We start from the raw sequence: 23352 nt of genomic DNA on the forward strand, positions 1-23352 counted from the left end.
AGTCTTATAACTAAAATAAGCAAATGTTCATTTTACAAAAGTTTTTTTTAATAGTACTGAACATTTGTCAGTTTATTATTAACTTATTGTCTTTGTTGGTAACCACACAGAAAACAGGGTTATGTGTTTAAATAAATAAAGAAAGAAATAAAGAGCTGCAAAAATTTTCCGGACGGTTGCCATGACAGTTTCTTGCACTATAGAAACATTTTAATTCTAACATAATATTCTTAAACCATTCCAGTTCAATGTGTTGGGTTTTCGTGGACAGGGCATAAGTCCATCACCAGACATACTTGCGCACATGTCCAAGTCAACAATGAGTGGAATGTTTCACTTGGGGAAAGAATGTTCTATTACTAAAAAATTATTAATTTATTCCACTAAAGAAAAACCAAGTACAATGTTATAAATACAGTAATTAATTTAATAAACAGAGTTACATAATTTATATTGTTTAAATATGTTCATTTTAAAAGCAGTTGCTAGTATGTGCAGAATATACAACAGTAATGCAACATAAAGCAAAATAAAACAGGCCTCTAACGATATGCATAATAGAAAAGTTATTATATATAAATTATTTTACATTCCTTAAAAATGCAACATTAAGACATGATAAAAATGTTACAGGAAATAAAGCAATACATCACATTTCCTTAAACACATTACGCATTTAAGGTTATGTGACACATTATTTTACAGAGCAGTTAAAAACCTCTATGTTGGTCGTGGTTGTCCAAAACGTGTCTTGGGCCTATTTTATACAAAAGAAAAATAAATTAGATCAGTCCAAATTATACTACTTATAATATAATACAATGTGAAAATCTCACTCTAGTAGAAAGCTGCATACTAATATTGCATGTCACTGCATATACTGAACATTACAAGACAGAAATATATCTTCTCAAAGTTTGCAAATTTGTTTTCTAACCTAACATATATAAAATATAAATCTACTTAAATAAATGGTAAACTCCTTGAGATGTCAAACTATGATATATTGACTATTTTTAAAAATATTTGTCCATTTATGAAAAGAAAATCATCTAGGTGAAGCTTTCATAGAAACACCACAAAAACATGCTTCAAAATGGACAATGTTTCACAGGTTGGATCTTGCCCCAGAAACATTTTGGACAGTTTTAAACAAGGCAGATGTGCTCGATAGAGGATTTTAAATTGAATAATTCTATGCTTTGTGCATATGGACCTAGAGTGAATTCTGTGGATTGCCACCTTACACTCCTTTTCTAAAATGTTGAGTGAGAGATCCTTTTCCCACTGCACTCTGGGATTTTTAAAGGGGAGGGACTTTAAAATGTTTTTATATATTACAGAAATGCTGTCTGAGCCCTCAAGACTGATCAATATTTTTTTCGGAATAGAAGTAGGTGGGAGGTAAAGGAAATTGGGCAGGTTTTGTTTAACACAGTTTCTGATTTGAGGATAGTGAAAGAAATGCGTTGCTGGAAAGTTAAATTTGGAGTGTAATTGTTAGTAGGATGCAAAGACGTTATCTATGTAGAGATCTCTAAGTGATTTAACCCCAAATGTTTTCCAGACATTTGAGAGGGTGGAAAAAGGTGGTTATCGTACAGAGGTGCCACAGATAAAAGCTCCTCTATCTTGAAGTACTTCCTACATTGGTTCCATATTCTGAGTGAATGAAGCACAATTGGGTTGTTAGAATAATGGCGATAACTTGTATTTATTGAGGTACAAAGCAAGGAATATAAAGAAGTACTGCAGGATTTTATTTCAACTGCGGACCAAGCCTGTGTATGTTCATTTCTTTTTACCCATGTCCAGTATTTTACAGCTTATATATATACTAGCAAAATACCCGCGCTTCGCAGCGGCGAAGTAGTGCATTAAAATTTTTATTAAGAAGAAAATTAAACCTTTTTAAACTGTGGGAAAATATGCCAATAATTATTTGTTAAGGATCTCTTTGTATACCATGTTGTCAGTTCGGCCCTCCGGTTGTAATCTGACCAAGCTGTCGCTGAGCTTACTCTTGAGCATGTAACGTACAGTTGGCCATGTGAACAGTAATCTTGTCTCAAATCTCACAGCTTGGATTGCTGCTGTCATAATCGGTTTGAGTTTCATGGTTTGTTTCAATTACGACAGTATTTGTAGGACTTGTGTTGAAGTGACATTTGGCATCTGTCAAGCGTTGTAAGCACACAACCGGTTTCATCGATAACTTCACATCCAGCTTTTGAGAGTTTAAACATTCATAAACATCAAAGTGTCCACTACTGAAATCGTCACCTGTCAGTCTAAGATGTTTAAGAGGCATTGGCGGTTGTCGAAAGGTGTAAAATATTTGGCCTTTTCGGTACACTTGAAAGCGACAACCGAACAATTCAGTGGCAGCCATCAACTCACATGCAAAACCATAGGTGAAGGCCTTAAGCATTTCACTCTTATAAAGCTCATGGGTAGTCTAATTATCTCCTGGACCGTCATCAGTCTACACCTTGAACCTGTCCCAGTCATTCAATACATAAGACACAATGTTTCTCCAGATATTAAGAATGAGCCTGATATGGCCGTGCAATATGTAACAAAAAGAATGGAAAAGGTAGGTGGTATCTCCGGGCATGGAAACCACTCGGTAAGTGACAGTTCTTTGATCGATAGTGATCATCTCGATAGACATGGTAATGGGGGTTGGAATGATAAAGGAAATGGGTACCTGAGCAATGTAAAGTAAGTGTAAAATACCTACACAATAACTATAATCGTAATAAACAAACAATAAAACAGCGGAGAAGCCGTGGATTAAACAAAAAGGCTATAGTTATCGGTAGGGAGGCGTGAATCCCGTGGCAAAGCAAGGAAGGGAATGCAGAGACCGGAACAACGGACAGCTTTATATAGGCAGGCAGCCAACAACGTGGGAGCGTTGGGATGGGGACCCAACGCCGCCTCACACGTGACTGAGCTGCAGGCTATGGACGTATATATGTACGCAAGTAGGATTCAGTTAGCGTTGGGAACCCGTGTACCAAATTTCTTGATGATGGGCCCATACGTAACAAAGACTGTTGAAAAGTTGAATATGGCGGCCGACAGTGGCATCATACCACCGAAATAAGTACGTACATTGGTTTCAGTTAGCTCAGGGAAGCCACCTACCAAATTTCGTGAAGATGAGGCCGTATAGAAGAAAGTTCAACATGGCGGACGTTGTTGGCCGTTATGACCGTTACGCGTAGAATTTCAAAATGAAACCTGCTTAATTGTTGTAAGTAAGCTGTAAGGAATGAGCCTGCCAAATTTCAGCCTTCTACCTACGGGAAGTTGGAGAATTAGTGACGTTGGAAAGTTCAATATGGCGGCCGACAGTGGTGTCATACCAACGAAATAAGTACAGACATCAGTTTCCGTTAAAAGTTCAATATGGCGGCCAACAGTGGCATCATACCACCGAAATAAGTACCAAATTTCAGCCTTCTACCTACACGGGAAGTTGGAGAATTAGTGACATTGGAAAGTTCAATATGGTGGCTGACAGTGGCGTCATACCACCGAAATAAGTATGTACAATGGTTTCAGTTAGCGCAGGGAAGCCGAATACCAAATTTCGTGAAGATGGTGCCATGAATAAGAAAGTTCAATATGGCGGACGTTGTTGACCATTATGACCGTTACGCATAGAATTTCGAAATGAAACCTGCTTAACTTTTTTAAGTAAGCTGTAAGGAATGGGCCTGCCAAATTTCAGCCTTCCACCTACATGGGAGGTTGGAGAATTAGTGACGTTTGGAAAATTCAATATGGCGGCCGACAATGGCATCATACCATCGAAATAAGTACGTACATCGGTTTTGGTTAGCGCAGGGAAGCCACCTACCAAATTTCATGAAGATGGGGCAATGAATAAGAAAGTTCAATATGGCGGACGTTGTTGACGTTATGACCGTTACGCGTAGAATTTCAAAATGAAACCTGCTTAACTTTTGTAAGTAACCTGTAAGGAATGGGCCTGCCAAATTTCAGCCTTCTACCTATACGGTAAGTTGGAGAATTAGTGGCGTTTGGAAAATTCAATATGGCGGCCGACAATGGTGTCATACTACCGAAATAAGTACATACATCGGTTTTGGTTAGCGCAGGGAAGCCGCCTACCAAATTTCGTGAAGATGGGGCCATAAATAAGAAAGTTCAACATGGTGGACGTTGTCGACCATTATCGACCGTTATGACAGTTACGTGTAGAATTTCGAAATGAAACATGCTTAACTTTTGTAAGTAAGCTGTAAGGAATAAGCCTGCCAAATTTCAGCCTTCTACCTACACGGGAAGTTGGAGAATTAGTGATGAGTCAGTGAGTGAGTCAGTGAGTGAGTGAGTGAGGGCTTTGCCTTTTATTATTATAGATATATTTGCTGCCCAGTAGTAAAATATAAAGTTAGGTAGAGTCATGCCAACTTCTGCCTTAAGTCTTTGTAGGGACACCCTTTAGATACGTGGTGGTTTTGAATTCCAAATAAATAAGGTTACGATTGAATTTAACTTCTTAAAAAATGATTTGTTGATGTATATAGGAATGCTTTGAAATAGAAAAAGAAGTCTGCCTTTAATAAATACAGTTTGGTCCTGTGATATTAACAAAGGAAGCACTTTCTTTATCCTTCTAGCTAGTACTTTGGAAAGTATCTTAACATCATTATTCAGAAGTGAGATTGGTCTATATGATGCACATTGTAATAAGCCCTAATTTTGCTTAGGAAAGATGGTAACAATAATTGGCAAAAAGTTTGAGGTAGAATTTTATTGTCTCTAGCTTCTGTAAATGTTGCTAATAAAAGGGGTAACTAACTTAATTGAGAATTTTTCATAAAATTTGGCAGGGTAGCCCATCAGGGTTATTTGTGTTCCCACTCTGAAGTGAGTTTATAGCATATAGTAATTCTGATAGTATCAGAGGTTTATTCAATTCCTCTGCACTTAGAGTATCTAGCTGTGGTATCTGTAATGTATCAAAAAACATATTAGATTGGGTCTTGTATTATTTAAGCTGAGTAGAATATAAGGACTTATACTAGCCTCTAAATATGTGCATTATATTTTTATGGCCAATGATGCTATCTCCGTCTGTGTTGGCGATTACTGATATTGCATTCTGAACAACTTCTTTTTGGAGCACATATTAGCCTTGACAACTGCAGTTGCTGTTCTTGTCATCTGAGGATGCCAAATTATACAAGCAATAAAAACTGCTGGAAAAATCTTGCAAATGTCACAGGATCTTTAGATAATACTTTGTACATATTTAACTGTTTATGTACAGTCTGATTTCTGTGCATTTCCCCTTGGCAATCAATAAAATAATTGCTTACTTTACTTACAATAGCCCTATTTGGACAGAATTAGCTTCCGGGTATATGTCTGTAAAATCATTGTTACCACAAGATGTCAGAAAATTTTATTATGGATTAGCACAGGGTAGGATATGTCTGATTTTGCAGACAGGTGTAGTTTCATGAACTCATTATTAATTGATCATATCAAGACACCAATGGGTCTTGATTAGGTAGAGTAAAAAAAAAACAAAAAAAAACCCAAGGCCACAAACATGAATCATCTGATAAGAATTCTGTGTTTGGAGGTCTTTTGTCCTCAAACTGTTACACTGGACTGACAAAGAATACATTTGTTTTAAGTGTGTAGCAGTTCTACTATCAGTAAGAACTGCATCTCCCAGCAGTCCATGCAGGGGCTGTTGGGGTCAAATGTGGTCAAATGAGGTTAAAAGGAGGGCAGGTGGCCAAAAGAGGAAAAAAGATGTTTTGTTGTTGTACATTGTGTGTTGCATTTATCTGTCGGACTGCCTGCTGTTAATTGAGCCATATTTAATCATTGTGTCCTGGGTTGTATTTGTATGTTGGGGTCTGGATCGTCTGTCTATCTGCGTACTGAGGAATGTGTATGGATTCATTGGTTTTCCCGCAAGAAAAGGAGCACTCCTGAACCATCCATCTGTCTTCATCCTTTCAGCAACTACCGGTACGACTGTGTTTTCCTTTCCTTTTCAACATACAGATCTCTGGACTTAATCTCGTCACTTCTCATTTCATCTGGTTTGGTTTTTCCATGGACTTTGCTGTGTGGTGTTTGTGTTTATATGTTAAATGTAATATTGCCGAAAGGGTCGGGTGGTATTATTGTTTTCATTTAGTTAATTTAATTTAATTATATTCTTAATTGTTTAATGTTCCCAGTGTGCTTTAGTTGGTCTCTGTTGTGAGTGTGTGTGTGAGTGTGGGAGCAAGGCTGGGGGTGTCCCTGGGATCTCCTCCACTAAAATAAATAAATGAATCTTAGCGGCCCCTGACCGCTACAAGTGGTTCAATGTTGGTCAGACAAAGCATGGACAATTTCTTCAACTGCCTCCATTTTTCTGTGAATACAAAAATCCCACACTGGGGAAATATCTTTTTAACATGAAATAACTGAATTTTACTGACATGTCAATTCAAGCAGGACTAGTTTAACCTGGGAATATACTTTTACTGACTTTTTGTAGAAGAGTAAAGACTATGGAGACTTTTATGAGACATGAACGTTCAGTCTGTAAATTATTAATAAGCTAAACTGGACAAAAATTACATTGGTTCTCCTGTAATAATTACTACCACATGGTGTAAAACTAATCCCATCCAAAGAGAGCTTTACTCCCTTCTCTTTCTGTCTCTCTTTTCCTTCAGATAACTCTAAATACCAGCATTTTTCGCTCCATAAGACGCACTTTTTTCCCTAAAAGAAGGGTGGAAATGTTTGTGTGTCTTATAGAGCAAATATTGCATCACAGACCGTGATGTGTGTTATCTGACAAAAGTCGACATCCAGGGGTAGAGGGCGACAATCAGTTGTTAATGGCAACAAAACTCAATGTTATGTTACAAGCATTAACTCTCTGCTTGGAGGAATGTTAGATTAATTTACTCGACATCTAATCCTTGCGTATGCGTGAGTTACGAAATGTAAATAAAGGCAAGATGGCATCGACATCTCACAAGGAAGCAAAGCGAGTGCAGAAAACAAAATACTCAGCAGACGATGTTTTGCGCATTATCGCTGCGTCAGACTCTGATTTTTTAGAATCTGATTTTGTTGAGACACCAGCCAACGCCACCCCAGCTGAGTGCATTTACGCAGCCGATGTACCAATGGAAAGGTTTGTGTGGGAAGAATACCCAGACATTGATCCGTGGGAGCAATACTGGCTACCGGATTTCACAAGACAGCATGGCTTGCTGTTGGACTCGACAGATTACCAGCTGCTGGACTACTTCAGGCTGTTCTTTCTTGACGCTACCTTTCAGCTACTGTCAGACGAAACAAACAGGTATGCAGAGCAATTTTTTGAATCGCGGGCTGCGCTTGCACTGCATTCTCGTTTTTCAAAGTGGAAACCCACATTACAAATATAGATGGGACTAGACTGACGATATAATTTCAGAGAGCATCAGTCCAAACGTGCTTTGTCCCCTGGGGGCTTTGGACAGGTTATGCTGCGTGATGATAGGTACGTGCTCATGCAAAGTGATTGTGAGTAAATGAGCTTCATAAATTCTGACACTAGCGATGAGGAGTTCTTGGGGTTTCCAGAAAAATAGAAGAGTGCTTGAACCTTAAAGTCTCTCCTCATTTGTTAATGATAGTGATGATGGTTCTTAATACCGCTGTTGACTTTACATGGTTGAAATATTATTCTGCTATATTTTATTAAATATATTAGTACACCATTTGGTTCAGAATATTTTTTTTCTTGCTTTCCTCCTCTAAACCTAGGTGCGTCTAATGGTCAGGTGCGTCTTAAGGAACAAAAAATATGGTAGGTTGTAGGCTTTCAGTTCTATATTATGATACCACCAGTACATCAAAAACTGAGCTAAATCCTAAAGATCGTGTTATAGGCATAAAAGAAAGAAAAAAAAAGAAAAAAAAATTTTTTTTAAACTCTTGAATTCATTTAAACTGTATCATTTCTGGGGGTACTTAACAGAAAAACTACTAGTTTAAAGGCTAAAAATCTGAATTTTTTAAAATTACCTGATGCTCTTGTCCATGCTGTGCTGGCGAGTATTTGCTTGAGAAATGGCTTTAAACTGAGCTTCCAGTCTGGCATAAATTCCACCCGCATACTTAAAAAGACCAACAGAAAAAAACATTTATTACATGAAAATACAAGTCTGATACAAAGTAACAAATCTGAGTCTTTTAAAACAGAATTCTTCATTGCATATTATAATGTCACACAAACGGAATCACCAAATTATGTTACATTACAACAAACAAATCTGTGCAATTGTCACTAAGATAATTAAACAACTTTTTTGTTTTACTTCTTAATGGTAATATAAACAACTGTCTCCCATCACTCCTTGAAGACTCTGACAACACAAGGTAAATGTGCAGAGCCATTTGGACCTCTCACAAAGTGAGTAGCACCATCATAAAAGGACAAATACATGTGTTTCTACAATTTTATTTTAGAATGGAGAAAACATAAAATGTTTCCCAATATGAGGGCATACAAATTGGTGTTATTTGTACACTGTTTGGCCCTCAGCTAAAACAATACATACAGAGGCTGTGACACTCCACCAAAGTCTTGTTTAAAAGTTAAACATACAGTGCCTATGAAGAATTCCTCCCTCCCCCCCTTTTGGAAGTTTTCACATTTATTATTATACATTGAATCACAATGGGTGTATTTTAGTTTTGTTGACACTGATCAGCAGAAAAAGACTATTTAATGTCAAAATGACAACAGATCTCTGCAAAGAGATCTAAATTTGTTACAAAGATAAAACACAAAATAATTCATCACACAAGTATTCACCTCTTTCAAGTCAGAATTTAGCAGATGTGCCTTTGGCAGCCCTATACAGCCTTGACTCGGTGTGCCTAGGTCTTTAATTATTAGCTTTCCACATCTGGACTCTGCAGTTTTTTTCCCCATCCCCATGCATGGGAATAATGAGAGAACAGCCTTTTTCAAGTCCAGCCACAAATTCCTATATGCATCCCCTGACTTATGCTTTTCAATCACCTTTTCATAGAGTTGCTTAGGGTGTTCTTGGCCACTTAAGGACATCAGCGTTGTTGCTTTTAAGCCATTCATGTGTCACTTTGAGTTTATACTTGTGGTTGTCATCTTCATGGAAAACAAATAAGTCTCTCAAGTCGCAGGTTTCTTGCAGACTACATCAGGGTTCCTTCAGGATTTGCATGTATTCTGTTGCATCCATTTTACCCTCAAAAGCTTCCCAAGGTCTGCTGCAGAGAATCATGTCCATAGTATGATGCTGCCATCACTATGCTTTATGGTGGAGAAGACATGTTTTTAATAAGGTGTTTAGTCTGATGATGGAAAAGCCCAATTTTCACATTATCAGGTCATTGAACCTTTTCCTAGCAAACTGCAGGGTCTTCCAAGTGTCTTCTGCCAAGATGTCATGTGTTTTTTTTTGTTTTTTGTTTTTTTTTACAGTATCGTTCACTTTGCCACTCCCTCATAAAGCCACATCTGGAAAAAATGCAGGCACAATTTTTGTCTCTACAATCTCAGCCACTGTAGCTTGCCAACTTTTTTAAGAGTTCTCATAGGCCTCTTGGTAAACTTCCTAAGTAATTAGTCATCATCCTGCACAATCCCTCTGCCTTTGTGGACAGGCTACTCTAGACAGATTTATAGCTATGTCATTCTATTTACATTTGTTAATGAACTCCAAGGGATATTCATTGATTTTGATATTTTTTTTTGTCTCCATCCCTTGACTTGTGCTATTCAGTATCCTTTAATCTCCTTTTCACATTGTTGCTTGAAGTGTTTGTCTGTCTTAATTGTGTAGGTTAGGCCACCATACTGACTCACCACAAGCTGGACCTTACAGATAAGGTGCAATCAGGCTAAAATCAGGTGAAACCCCATATATTTGATCTCTACTGAACTAATTATGAAACTTGTAAAACCAACTGGTTACACAAGTGATGATTTAGATGTGTCACATTAAAATGGATGAATACTTATCTATACAATTATTTTTTTTTTTAAATAGTTGTAGTTAATTAAGACCACTTTGCAGAGTCCCATTTTCACTTTGACATTAATGAGTCTTTTTCGATTGATCAGTGTCAAAAAAGTCAAATTAAATCTACTATGATTCAATATTGTATGACAATAAAATGTGGAAATGTCCAAGGAGGTGAATCATTTTAACAGACACTTAATATAAATATAAAATTGGACTATTTGCCTCATGCCACAGAAACTGTCCATGTAACACATTATACTTGAGCAGATATGTGCATGAATCAAGCCAGCTTTCCATGGAAACAAACTAAAAAGGTATCAATCTTTGACACATGCAGATTGCAAAACTGTTTGGAAAATGGATAGATGATTAAAGGAAACTAAAATAAAGCTTATTCATACTTACTTCTTTTCCTTCCTTGGACTTGCTTCCATCTAGGTCACCAAATCTTAGCTTAGTTAGATATCCAATAATTTCAGACATTCTTCGCTGATCTACCGTAAATAGGTTTTTAAGCAAACAGTTTAATATATTTCATGATATACCTGCACATCAATTAATTCTGATCATATTTCACAAACTACAGTCTGACCTACCTTCCTCTCTTTGAGCATCTTGATTGTATCTCATGGAACGAGTGGTGTCCCATTTATTTTTCTGAATGCTTACACTATAAAAGAAAGGTAAACATTTTGATAAATGAGTAGTGGTTACAAAATGCAAATCTAAATGGCCAATTCTGAAGACAGATGTAGTTTCTCTATTGAAGTTCAAATTATCTATATAAAGTCCTGAAGAAAAGTCAAAATTATTCAGAGTATGACTACATATTAGGCTGCTGTAGCATCAACACTCTTCGAATTATGAACTGATTCTGTTACAAAAAAATCAAGCTATCACACCTGTTAAAGTTAATTACTTTGTTTGTTTGAATAGATTTGCCATTTCTAATTAAGAAAATGTTCATTCAGTGAATTAATAGTACAGCATTAAGCTGTCCAAAAACGAACATCTTATTGTTAACATTCCACTTGCATTTATCAAAGAGGGAAAGTGCAATGTTATAACACATAGTAAAACTCTAAGGAAGAAAAGCCAAATTGAATAATTTAATTGGAATAATAATAATAATAATAATGAGAAATGATCATTTGCTTATTTAGAAGAGAAATTAACATTATAATTTGTATGAGTGCATTATAGATCAGAAATAAAATGTAGCAGAAAGGTCAAAGGCGGCAAAAATTACATTTTTCAATAAATATAATAACTTAATATAAAATACATTTACATTTTTCAGAGATTTACATTCACTGATAGTAAATGAGTACATTTCTGTATATCGTTATGTATATATTAATACATAACTTACAACAGCAAACATTTCAGTGTGGTGTGCTGTGTGTCAACTTCTCTTTCATAATAATTGAAACATTCATCCATCTAGCAATAATAAAGGCCACCTCAAATAGTGGAATGGTAAAATGGAGTCAATCCCAGCAGCACTGTGTGCAAAGTGGGGCCTAACCTGGAAAACATGTTAGTCCAAACAATTTTAACCTACATTCACAAATGCCATTAATTCTAATCTATCCAGCCAATTTATAGACTCACTTTTTCCATTAGTATGGAAACTGTATGAAGTTAAAAATTATTCTGGGCACAACTAGTACAAGTCAGGAGGAAGGACAGTCCATGAGAGGACAACTTCATTCACAACCATCAATGCTCATATTGGGCCAGTTTGAGATTCCAGTTGAATCTAAGATACTGTATAAATCCATAGGGTCAATGACCGGACTGTAAATCAAGGCCAGCTCGATAAAGCTGTGAGGTATCATCATGCTGCCCCAAAATGCTGTTCATGGCTAACCTAATTGTTTATGATGCAGTTTTTGAATTTACATTAAAAATACTAGACCAGTAAAAACTTGTCTTAAGATGCTCATTAGTTATAGCAAAATAAGTTGAATTATACAGTATTTATGCACAGGCGCAGTCATTCACAGCATTTTAAAAATATGCTCCATATTTGACTTTCTCATTTGAATCAAAAACTATCATTGTCACTCTATTTTGACAAAGTATTATAAACAATGTGATGAGAAATTTAATTTCTTTATTACTGTTATTATTACTATTGCGAGGGACGTTCAAATTTATGCCCAATTTATACTCCTTCTGCCTTTACCATTTCCAGCAAAAATATAAAAGTGCGGAAACTTTTTGAACATCCCTTGTATTATTCACAGCCTATAGGACTAGCACTCAGATTCACACCCAATGAAACCCACAAGAAACAATGTATAATAGTATGTGAAAATACTATTTGAATAACCTGTATTCATTATATGTAATAAGGATATAGTTATCAAGCTTTTAATGTTGGCTTGAACTTAATAACAAATATGATGACTAAATAAGATTTTGTGATGAGTTAATGTCTTAACCACAGTTAATTCATGTTTTGTGCCTCATACTGCCATATGTTTTTGGATCCAGAAACCCAAACATATTCAAGAAGGCTAACACATACAAAGCAAAAAGGAGATTTATTATAGGATATAAGTAATATGAAGATCTGACCCCAAACCATCACATTTTCTTAACCTCCACATACAGCCAAGTACCAAAAAGTTCCTGTTACTTTTCTGTTACCAACACTTCTCCACACCTTGGTCTTTTTTCCTACTTTCAAATGAGCTCTTTCCAAAGTCTCACCTCTTAATGTTCAGCTACCCAGAGTGCCAAAAGAGGCTTCCAAACTGCAGCCAGTAACTTCTTTTGCAGGGTAGCCTGTAAATAACATCCAGTGCTCAGAAGCTGTGTTGAAGCTCCTGGGCTTATTGCTTAGAGCTCGGATGTTTTCCATACTACTTACAAAGGGATCCCATGTACTCTACTAATTTAGAGGACTCCTAGTAAATTAGTGTTTGTCCCTATAAAGAGTTTAGAACCTTATAAGTCCCTTGGTAGTTAATATTTGGATGCTACCATAATTAACATCAGTATAAGTATGTATATATATGTATTGTGGCCCGAGGGATTGCTCTTGTCGTCCCTGAAACTAAAATATAAGGATAAGAAATGGATTATTACAACTAAAAGTGCTGCCTCTAGCCTTCTATCATTTTTCCATGCCATATATACTTATATATGGTAGTCAGTCGAGGGTAAGACAGAAGTCAACATGAAATGTTGGGCTGCCAACTGGGCCACCCTGTTTACTCAAAATAATAAACTGACAAAAAGTAACAAGCACTGAATGGTGCAGTAAAGTAACAAAAGCAAAATATAACTGTTAGCTGTATCTTAAAGGCTTTGGAGGATGGTCAGGCTTCTGGGTCAGAAATCTGTAATGTAGGTGGTCTCATTTCCTGAATAAGATGCCACCTTCTGGGAGCACCTTGCCTTTATACCTCCAGGCCCTGAAGAGTTGCCCTCAATGGGCATCTTCTCAGAGCTGTTGGTGATAAAAGAGATAGAAGAATCAGTGATCGTATCCCCTAGTGATAGTGTTTGCCTCTGATGTGCATATATACCCATATAAAAGTACTGTATATAGATTATATACATAGATCAATCTACATTGTGTCAAGTAAAATGAACCAGCTGCAATGGTGCAGCCTCAGATGCTTAAATCAAAGGTTTGATCCCCTCAAGGGGAAGCAAAGACGTGTACACCCAATGAGCCCCAATTAGGGCAAAACACATGTTGTGTACTTTTTGTATTATTTGTCAGGTACCATATAACATGCCTATGATCTGCTTCTTGCAACTGAGAGAGAGTAGCAGATTTTTACTAACCTGCCAACCAACCACAACCATTGCCAGGTAGGTAACCACCCAAATATTCAGATTGCAATCATACCAATGGATTCAATTCTCCCATCTACAACCACAAGCTACAACGATTCTATGGCTATTATGACTATCTTCTGTTGAAATTGTTAAAACTGATAACTGTTATATTGCCTTTAAAATATCATACAGTTCATGCTTCTTTTACTCAGTAGGACATCATCTGATACAGGCTCTCGTATCCTGTGCAAGTCTGCAAAATTTGCAAAAATGTTCTCTAGTTCACTATACTGTAGATAAGCACAGAGACAGTCTGCAGGAAAACAGCTTAACATCTGATCTGACCACATTTTTCGTGTATCAAGGGTTAACAGAAAGTGAGTTTTAAATTATAAAGGCTGTCAAAAGCAATTTCTCACTCAACTGGCCATGTTTCTAAAAACAAGATTATTCTGTCTTTACTCAAGATACATACAAAGCTTGGACAGGAGCCCAGCCTGATCAGATCATATTTGCTACATTATGTTAGGGTACACACACACACATATACACTCACCTAAAGGATTATTAGGAACACCATACTAATACGGTGTTTGACCCCCCTTTCGCCTTCAGAACTGCCTTAATTCTATGTGGCATTGATTCAACAAGGTGCTGAAAGCATTCTTTAGAAATGTTTGCTCATATTGATAGGATAGCATCTTGCAGTTGATGGAGATTTGTGGGATGCACATCCAGGGCACGAAGCTCCTGTTCCACCACATCCCAAAGATGCTCTATTGGGTTGAGATCTGGTGACTGTGGGGGCCATTGTAGTACAGTGAACTCATTGTCATGTTCAAGAAACCAATTTGAAATGATTCGAGCTTTGTGACATGGTGCATTATCCTGCTGGAAGTAGCCATCAGAGGATGGGTACATGGTGGTCATGAAGGGATGGACATGGTCAGAAACAAATGCTCAGGTAGACCGTGGCATTTAAACGATGCCAAATTGGCACTAAGGGGCCTAAAGTGTGCCAAGAAAACATCCCCCACAAAATATACACCACCACCACCAGCCTGCACAGTGGTAACAAGGCATGATGGATCCATGTTGTCATTCTGTTTACGTCAAATTCTGACTCTACCATTTGAATGTCTCAACAGAAATCGAGACTCATCAGACCAGGCGACATTTTTCAAGTCTTCAACTGTCCAATTTTGGTGAGCTCGTGCAAACTGTAGCCTCTTTTTCCTATTTGTAGTGGAGATGAGTGGTACCCGGTGGGGTGTTCTGCTGTTTTAGCCCATCCGCCCCAAGGTTGTGCGTGTTGTGGCTTTAGAAATGCTTTGCTGCATACCTCGGTTGTAACGAGTGGCTATTTCAGTCAAAGTTGCTCTTCTATTAGCTTGAATCAGTCGGCCCATTCTCCTCTGACCTCTAGCATCAACAAGGCATTTTCGCCCACAGGACTGCCGCATACTGAATGTTTTTCCCTTTTCACACCATTCTTTGTAAACCCTAGAAATGGTTGTGCGTGAAAATCCCAGTAACTGAGCAGATTATGAAATACTCAGACCGGCCCGTCTGGCACCAACAACCATGCCATGCTCAAAATTGCTTAAATCACCTTTCTTTCCCATTCTGACATTCAGTTTGGAGTTCAGGAGATTGTCTTGACCAGGACCACACCCCTAAATGTATTGAAGCAACTGCCATGTGATTGGTTGATTAGATAATTGCATTAATGAGAAATTGAACAGGTGTTCCTAATAATCTTTTAGGTGAGTGTATATATATATAGTTTTTGCATTACGGATTTTTTAAATGTTCATTTTTCAGTTCGTAGCGTGAATTGTTGCAGTGTTACTTTTCATTTTTTCAAATGTTCATTTTTTTCCCCCCCGTGCTTAAAACTCATTAAAAAAGTGTTTATACAGCGATCAGTTGCAAGGCTATAGCGCGAATTCCGGTAATGTTATTTTCTTGGTTGCTTGTGGTTGGTTTTTTAATAAAGTTTGGATTTGTTCAAATGTTCCTTAGTGCTTAAAACTCATTAAAATAAGGTGTTTATACAGCGATCGGCTTGCAAGGCTATAGAGCGAACTGCTGCAATGTTACAGAGAGGGAGAGAGCGCGTGTGCTGCTGAGAGAGAGAGAGAGAGAGGTGCATGCTGCTGAGAGAGAGAAAGAGAGAGAGAGAGAGAGGGTGCGTGCTGCTGAGAGAAACAGAGAGAGAGTGTCTGCTGCTGAGAGAGAGCGAGCCTGCGCCTGCAGCTGAGCAGGGAGCCTGGATGTTTTGTGTCAGTGTTATTCAATGTTTTTACATTAGTTTACTATTACACTGTGTATTCTATGGTGTATTTAACTATATTTATGCTTAATCTTTAAAAAAATATATTTACATAGAGTTTGTACGGTCTGGAACGGATTAATTGTATTTACATACAATCCTATGGGGGAAATTGATTTGGTTCACAAATCGGTTTACGACCAGAGGTTTGGAATGAATTATGGTCGTGAACCAAGGTTCCACTGTTTGTATGTATATGTATATGTGTGTATATATATATATATATATGTGTGTGTGTATATGTATATATATATGTATGTATATGTATATAGAGTATATGTTTATATATATATATGACAGCAACACTCATAACAGTGACAAAACAATTACATTGACAATCATATTACGTTATGTTTCCTTTTTTTTTTTATTAATTCTTTAACACACTACTTCTCGCTGCGAAGCACGGGTATTTTGCTAGTATATATATATATATATATATATATATATATATATATAAAAGCCAAATACCACTGACTCACTCATCACAAAATCTCCCAAACCATGACGACTTGGGACTTGAAATTTGGAATGTAGGTTACCCTTGGCCCATATGTGCTTGCTAAGAAACGGTTTTAAAAATTTTGTGGTCCAAGCGCGAAATTTCTTATAGTTTTTTAAACCCATTTGTATATGTGTCCGCTTTTCACGAGAGAACTACTTAAGGGATTTAGATCAGGTTTTTTTTCTATAATTTGCTTGAACATTCTGTTGATTTTGCGACTTCCTCATCACACTGAGTATCATAGTTTCGCTTACAGGCGGGCCCTCTTCACTCATGCATCTGCCTCGGGGCCTAACCTTAACTCTGCTTAGTTAGCGAACGAGAGAACTACTTAACGGATTTAGATCTTTTGTTTTTTTCTAGAATTTGCTTGAACATTCCAGTTGATTTTGCGACTTCTCTCATTGTGGTAAGAATCTTAGTTCACTTGCAGGAGTGATATATTCGGGTAATCTGAGACACAGGCTGCGTGCTGAGGGGTGGGGGAAGAGTGACGTCAGGAATAGAGAGTTGAGCGGGGCCTTCCTCACTGTCCTGTTTCACTAATATGCGGGTGGTGACTAGATCTTAATATAATTCTAATACAACAGATTAACTGTGAACAAAATTTGTTCAAATAAAAGCTTTTAATGTCTGTGCATTTAAATTGAAGAATTTTTCAGACTTGCCAACCATTTATAGCCTGGTATACAGCTCGGAGACTTCAATTTTACAAACATGTAAATGACAACAAAATATCCACAGTATTTGTTGGAGACCATCAAATCACTGACAAGAGGGCCGTATTTCCAGGTAAATACTACATTCATCTTCAATTTTCTGCACTTAATAAGTACTTATAACATGTTTCCTTCTACTGTATCTGTATCTAGTTATAAATGTGGAAACTACTTGGAGAACATGTTACCAGCAACAGTGTTCAATGTATGGAGCAAGTTGTGTGTCTCCCAAATGTTTTAGGGCTAATGCCTCAAAAATAATTGTTTAATAAAAAAAACAACTCCTAATGTACACACTAATATGCATTCAAATCATTTTTGAGCCCTCTTTAGCACCGAACCTTAAACAACAAATGAGATTAAAAACACAGTCCTTATAACAATTAATTTATATTATTGTCACCTGTTATTTGTACAACTGCTTTTTACTGTATTTTTCCCTAATTTATAATTAGATACCTACAACACTTTTTCTAATTGAAATGAGTCATTAATACAAGTACATTATGTACAATATTAATAAGACAGCAAGTATCTATCAATCACATATTTAAAGTATTATGATACATTACCAATGATCACATAAAGGTAATCCATGGATTTTCAGTACTACTCAGATACCCACATAGCTACTGTACATTTTAAAACAATTTATCATGTATAATTAGCTTTAACTAAGCATTCCATTCTGTAGAATAATTAAATTCATATGCATTATTTGACTGCTCACATAGTTTATTTGTCTTAACTTCATAGCATACTTCATAGTAACGTGGTGGAATAGGTCAAAGATATAATCCTGGAAGAGAATAGCATTAAATGTACAATGCCATATCAAACGAAATAAAAACAACAATTTATTGGGGTAAAAAACTCTTACGCAAATGCTGATGTTTCTCGTGAAGAAGTCTGAAATACAAAAGAAATATAAATGGTATGTTTAAAATGTGCGTTTATTCCTATCATTCTTAATCTGAAAAATAGTTAATAAAACTGAAACACTGACCCCATATACCTTTTCTAATGCTTTTTCTTTTCTCAGAAAACTTGGAGAAGACAGGTGTCTTTTTAATGGCTTGGACGTCTTCTTAGCTTTCTTCATACCTAAAAGAAGTAAAACATAAAAACTCCATTAGTACTTCACAGTTATATTTAAGGTCAGGCCATTAAAAGGTTAGGTCTGTAAGCAGGAAAAAAAAAAACATTGGGAGATCGTAATTGAAACATTTTATGTTATCATGCATTAGCACAGTAAATCTGCATACACATTTCCAGCGTAGCAAAAGCTCGGAATCTAAGGGAACTATGTGTCCTCAAATTTATGCATTTGGAAGGTGAATATGCACTGTACAACATCTCTGCTCCTTATCAGTGACCAGAACCACAAAAGTTCTCTGAGTCACTGATCCATGTGAACTGAAATGGTTTTAAAGTTGTTCAATTGTTTGTGTTGCATGTCAATATGCATTTAAATTTAACTATGCTACTTTGGGATCTCAATTTGTCTACATTTTTTAAACCTTAGTTGTGCCTGTGACAGTCTAGATTGGCTCCACACTACCTGTTCCATCTGGGAGCCTCTTCGTCCCAAAGCCATCGATAGTCATAGACTGACATAAGCCAGCCAAATGAAGACACACAGACATGCAGCAGGGGGTGGGTGCAAAAAGTGTTCAAGTTCTTTTATTTAAAATCAATCCAAAAATCAAACAAAGTTCAAATAAATAGTGCAGTGCATCAAACTCTTCTTTAAATAAATAATCCATAAAAGTAAGTTCTTCTGTAAGTTAAAACCAAGTTCAAATAAATAGCCATTAAAATTGCAGTTAAAATCTAGCAGAAAGCAGTCTTCTGAAATCTCACGAGACCTTGTGCATCCCTCTAAAATCCAATGACTCCATGGCTTTCATTATTCAGATCTTCCAGCACAGGGAGACGTCAACCAGCAGTTGCAGACAACCCTTTACCCACAGCTCATTACCAAGGGTGAGGATAGGAATGTAGATTGGTGGACCAGTACAACACCTGCAGAACATTTCCTGCCACTCCCTTTTTATGTCACTTATGAACAAGATCCCAGATACCTGAAATCCTTTATTTATCTTGGCAGTTGACCCCTCCTCACCTGGAGACAGCAATAAACTACTTTCTGTGAGAGAACCATGACCTCAGACTTGGAGGTGTAGATCCTCATCCCAACCATTTCACCTTGGCAGCGAATCACTCAATGCATGCCAAGGGTCATAGTCAGATGAGGGAAAGAGGATACAATCATCTGCATAAAGCAACAAACCTATCTCTACCCTCCCAAACTGGATACCCTCACATCCTCAGCTGGGCCTTAATATCCTGTCCATGAAATCAACAAAAAGAAGTGGTGACAAGACATAACCTTGATGGAGTCTGGCCACAGCTCTCACTGCATTCATATAGGGAATGGATAGCATGCAAGAGCAGCACGGTTACTGCATATTTCTGCAGTATTTGTCACAACGTGTTTATCTCTATATCTCTACAAAACACATGTAGACTGGGTTATCATACTCCCATGCAAACTTCAGCGACTTCACTAGGAAAAATAGATGGTCTTCTGTTCCATGACCAGGATGGAATCCATATCATTCCTCATGTGTCTTTGGTTCAAAGACAAATTCTCTCCAGAACCCTTACATATGCACTACCTGTGATCCCACTTAAGTTGGAACACACCCTCTGGTCACCTTTCTTAAATGTACAGACCACTACACCAGTCTGACATTCCAAGGGTGTTTTTACCCACCTTCTATGTAACACTGAATAAACACATTAACCATACTATTCCAATGATGTCCAGTGCTTTCAACATCTTCCGTCAGATTTCATATACTCCAGTAACCTTACCAACACAGAGCTAAGGATCACCATAATAACTTTGGAAACAGTGCTGGGATCTCCCCCAAAGCTGCTTCAAAGTATTTCTTCCACAGACCAACAAATTTCTCAAAAGAAGTCAGCACCTCTTCATTCCTGTTTAAAACTATCTGTGGCAGGTCTGCCTTCCCCTCCTGAGGCATCGAACAGTTTTGCCAGAACAGCCGCAAAGCCATCCAATAGTCATTCTCCATGGCTTCTCTAACTCCTTCTATGTGCGAGCTTTTGCTTTCACATCTACTTTTGCAGCATTCCTCTTTGCCTGTCAGTACCTCTAAACCGAGTCAGGAGATGCAAAGACAGCATTTCTCTAAAGGAAACCTTTTTCAGTCTGACAGCTTCCCTCACCTCTGGTGTCCACCATCAGGTCCTGGGTGCTGCAATGAGATACCCCAACTTTCAGCAGCCACTTCCACAACTGAGGTCGTAAACAGGGTCCATGTGGAGTCAATGTCCTGTCCTCACTTTGCACTTGAAAGAAATTTTTTTTGCATGTTGAAGTTGAACTCCCCATGAACAGAAGCTTCAGCCATAAAGGAGGGCAAATTGCAATAGCTTAACACTAGAATTACCAGAGCCTACAAAAAAACTTGTATATCCGGCCCACCTTAAATCAGTTCGCACCTCTCTGTCAGAGTCTTTTGTCCTGTAAATGTGCTGATAAAGACAAGCAGCAAGCAGCCTGGTATCCCATCCCCCCACGCACAAAGTTCTCCCAGTTCAAGCCTTGATTGATTATCTGGGAGTGAAGTGCTGCAGTTTTAGAGTGGAAATAATAGATCGTTATTTGGAACACATGCATTACAATAATCTGTGTAAACACATTATTAAAACAGAAATGTTTTTCATATTTTAGTAGTAAATGACAAAATGTTGGCATAAACTATATAATGTGTGAAGCCTGGAGTCCAAAGATCAAATAAACACTTTCACAAAAGGTTCAAGGACAATACAACAGCTTCTGTGGCATAGCAGTAAGATTTGCTGACTTGTAATCAAGAGTCCACGGTTCGATCCCGACTGCCTCCTATATTTGCCATTTTCAGGAGTGAGCTGCTCTTATTGTTAATACTATACAGTATACACATACATTTGGCTTGTGTCTGTAACAGACCGTGTATATTTATAGGACTTGTAAAAGTTTCCTTTTTTTTTTTACTTTTATTCTCTCAGTCACGATCACAATACATACTACCGCCCTAGGGATCTGAAGCTGTTAGTTTTTATTTGAAACTGGGAGTAACTGTAGATGTGAGTGGTGTTTTGAGGCAATGGAACTGGACATTCTCTGATCTGGACCATCCTTCCTACATTTACAACATGTGTACTTCATCCACTAGTACATTAAAATGGCTTTGTGAGTGCTTCCTGTTAATAAGGATGCATTTGGTCCCTGTGAAATACAGATACCTAATTATTTTATTTGTTTGATCTGATCTTTTAATTTTTAATATTCACTTTCATACCTTGTTTCTTGGACACTTCTTCATCATCTCCTATTTCATCTTCTGTCACTTCCGAGCCAGTTGTATATTCCTCATCTTCAGACAACAAGGACTGTTGTTTCTAAATGAAATGACAAAATTAATTAAGACAGGAAACCGGTTCTACCATATATAATGTAATGAAGATTTAGATATTTTACAGCTATGTAACAAGGCCACTAGTCTATATTATTTATGACTGTTTTATTATTGTTGAAGTAGTTTTTACTTTCTGGTAGCATTTCTGAAAATTCCTTTGGTACAGTCCTCCTCTAAAACTCTACAGGTAATATGAAGTTCCACTGCTTTTTGATAAACAGAGATTTTTTAAACTTCCTACGCTGTTATGCTACTGTGGCAAGATACTTTAATTTTATTATTCTGTCATACTCTATGTAGTTTTGCTAGATGTACTACTCAGTGCTGTCAAGTTCAAAGGACCTTAAGGTATTTGGAAATAACAGATTTTCAGGTGGATCACATTTTTTTTAGCATAAAACATTAATACAATAAAACATTCCTACAGCCCAATGCAATTCATTTTTAAGGTCTCTTTTACAGTTCCACAATTACCATACTACCATCAACTTGTCCTGGAAATAGGCACTATTGTAATCAGTGTGATGTCAGCGCTAAGCATAATTTGTAATTAGACATGGGTTTTGCAGAACAAGAAAGTGGCCTGTATGTCCAGTCCTTCCTAACATGGAAAAATGAGATTTAAAACATCTGAATAAATATTACATACTAATTACAATTGAATAAATAGGTATTAAAATGCTTAAAAAGGAAAATCATACATTAGCAATATTCCATTGTTAGTGGGAATAACAAGGAAACAATATAACATAAAACCAAAAGATAGGCATGTTTACATAATAAAACACATTAGTCTAGTAGTTAAACTAGCTAGCTGAATTCTAACCAACACAAAAAACTAAATAGAATTACAACCAGATTACTATTGCAAAAAAAAAAAAAATGAAAAAAGGATTCAAAGCAAATAGAAAAATGATGATTTCTGTTAATTAATACCTCATATGAAAGATAATTCATCTGGAAGGATAGTGAGCTATCAAATTTGACCACAAAGTAATACAGTATATGTGCTACACTCTGTATTGCACTAAACTTTTTATCTTCTGAATGTTTTAACAGATATTGGTTTTGGGCAAGAACATATTATTTTAGCATAGACAGCTTACCTTTAAACTACTGTTTACTAAATTATATATTGTGACGTGTGGGTCATGAGTCTCAGTACTTTAGCAAAATTAGCTTTATTCAACTTGAAACAGGAACAGCAGGGTTATTTAATGCAGCGGGAGCTACCACTCTCCTATACACAGACACAGGAAACGGTTATACTCAGGGCCAGGCCAGTGGCCAAGTTATACTGTTCCCTGTTTTTATAATGTTCCTTGCATCACCCATCAGTGACAGGTGCGTACAGCGCGATCTTGATCAGCTTGTAGTTGTTTCTGCAGCGCTATGCTGATGCTCTGCAAACCTGCGGTCGCCTCGGTGACAGATA

The 23352-nt window shown here is 37.1% G+C and overlaps 1 protein-coding gene across 7 annotated transcripts in view; it reads right to left on the reverse strand.

The window, feature by feature from the left end:
- Positions 1 to 409: 409 nt before the first annotated feature.
- The window catches only part of kiaa1841 (KIAA1841 ortholog), a 124626-nt gene continuing 101683 nt past the window's right edge, over positions 410 to 23352 (reverse strand). For 6 of the 7 annotated variants that reach the window (XM_039737972.1, XM_039737971.1, XM_039737978.1 and 3 more), the window contains 7 exons: positions 21801 to 21900; positions 18431 to 18528; positions 18305 to 18333; positions 10661 to 10734; positions 10470 to 10558; positions 8077 to 8168; positions 410 to 757 (listed from right to left, as the gene is read on the reverse strand). In XM_039737972.1, coding sequence (XP_039593906.1) covers positions 721 to 757; positions 8077 to 8168; positions 10470 to 10558; positions 10661 to 10734; positions 18305 to 18333; positions 18431 to 18528; positions 21801 to 21900 — 519 coding nt within the window. In that variant the 3' untranslated portion in view covers positions 410 to 720. The remainder of the gene's footprint in view (positions 758 to 8076; positions 8169 to 10469; positions 10559 to 10660; positions 10735 to 18304; positions 18334 to 18430; positions 18529 to 21800; positions 21901 to 23352) is intronic. The other variant, XM_039737976.1, reaches the window with a different exon arrangement.

This window comes from Polypterus senegalus, chromosome 16 (genome assembly GCF_016835505.1).
Source record: "Polypterus senegalus isolate Bchr_013 chromosome 16, ASM1683550v1, whole genome shotgun sequence".
In the NCBI taxonomy this organism is placed as follows: Eukaryota; Metazoa; Chordata; class Cladistia; order Polypteriformes; family Polypteridae; genus Polypterus; species Polypterus senegalus.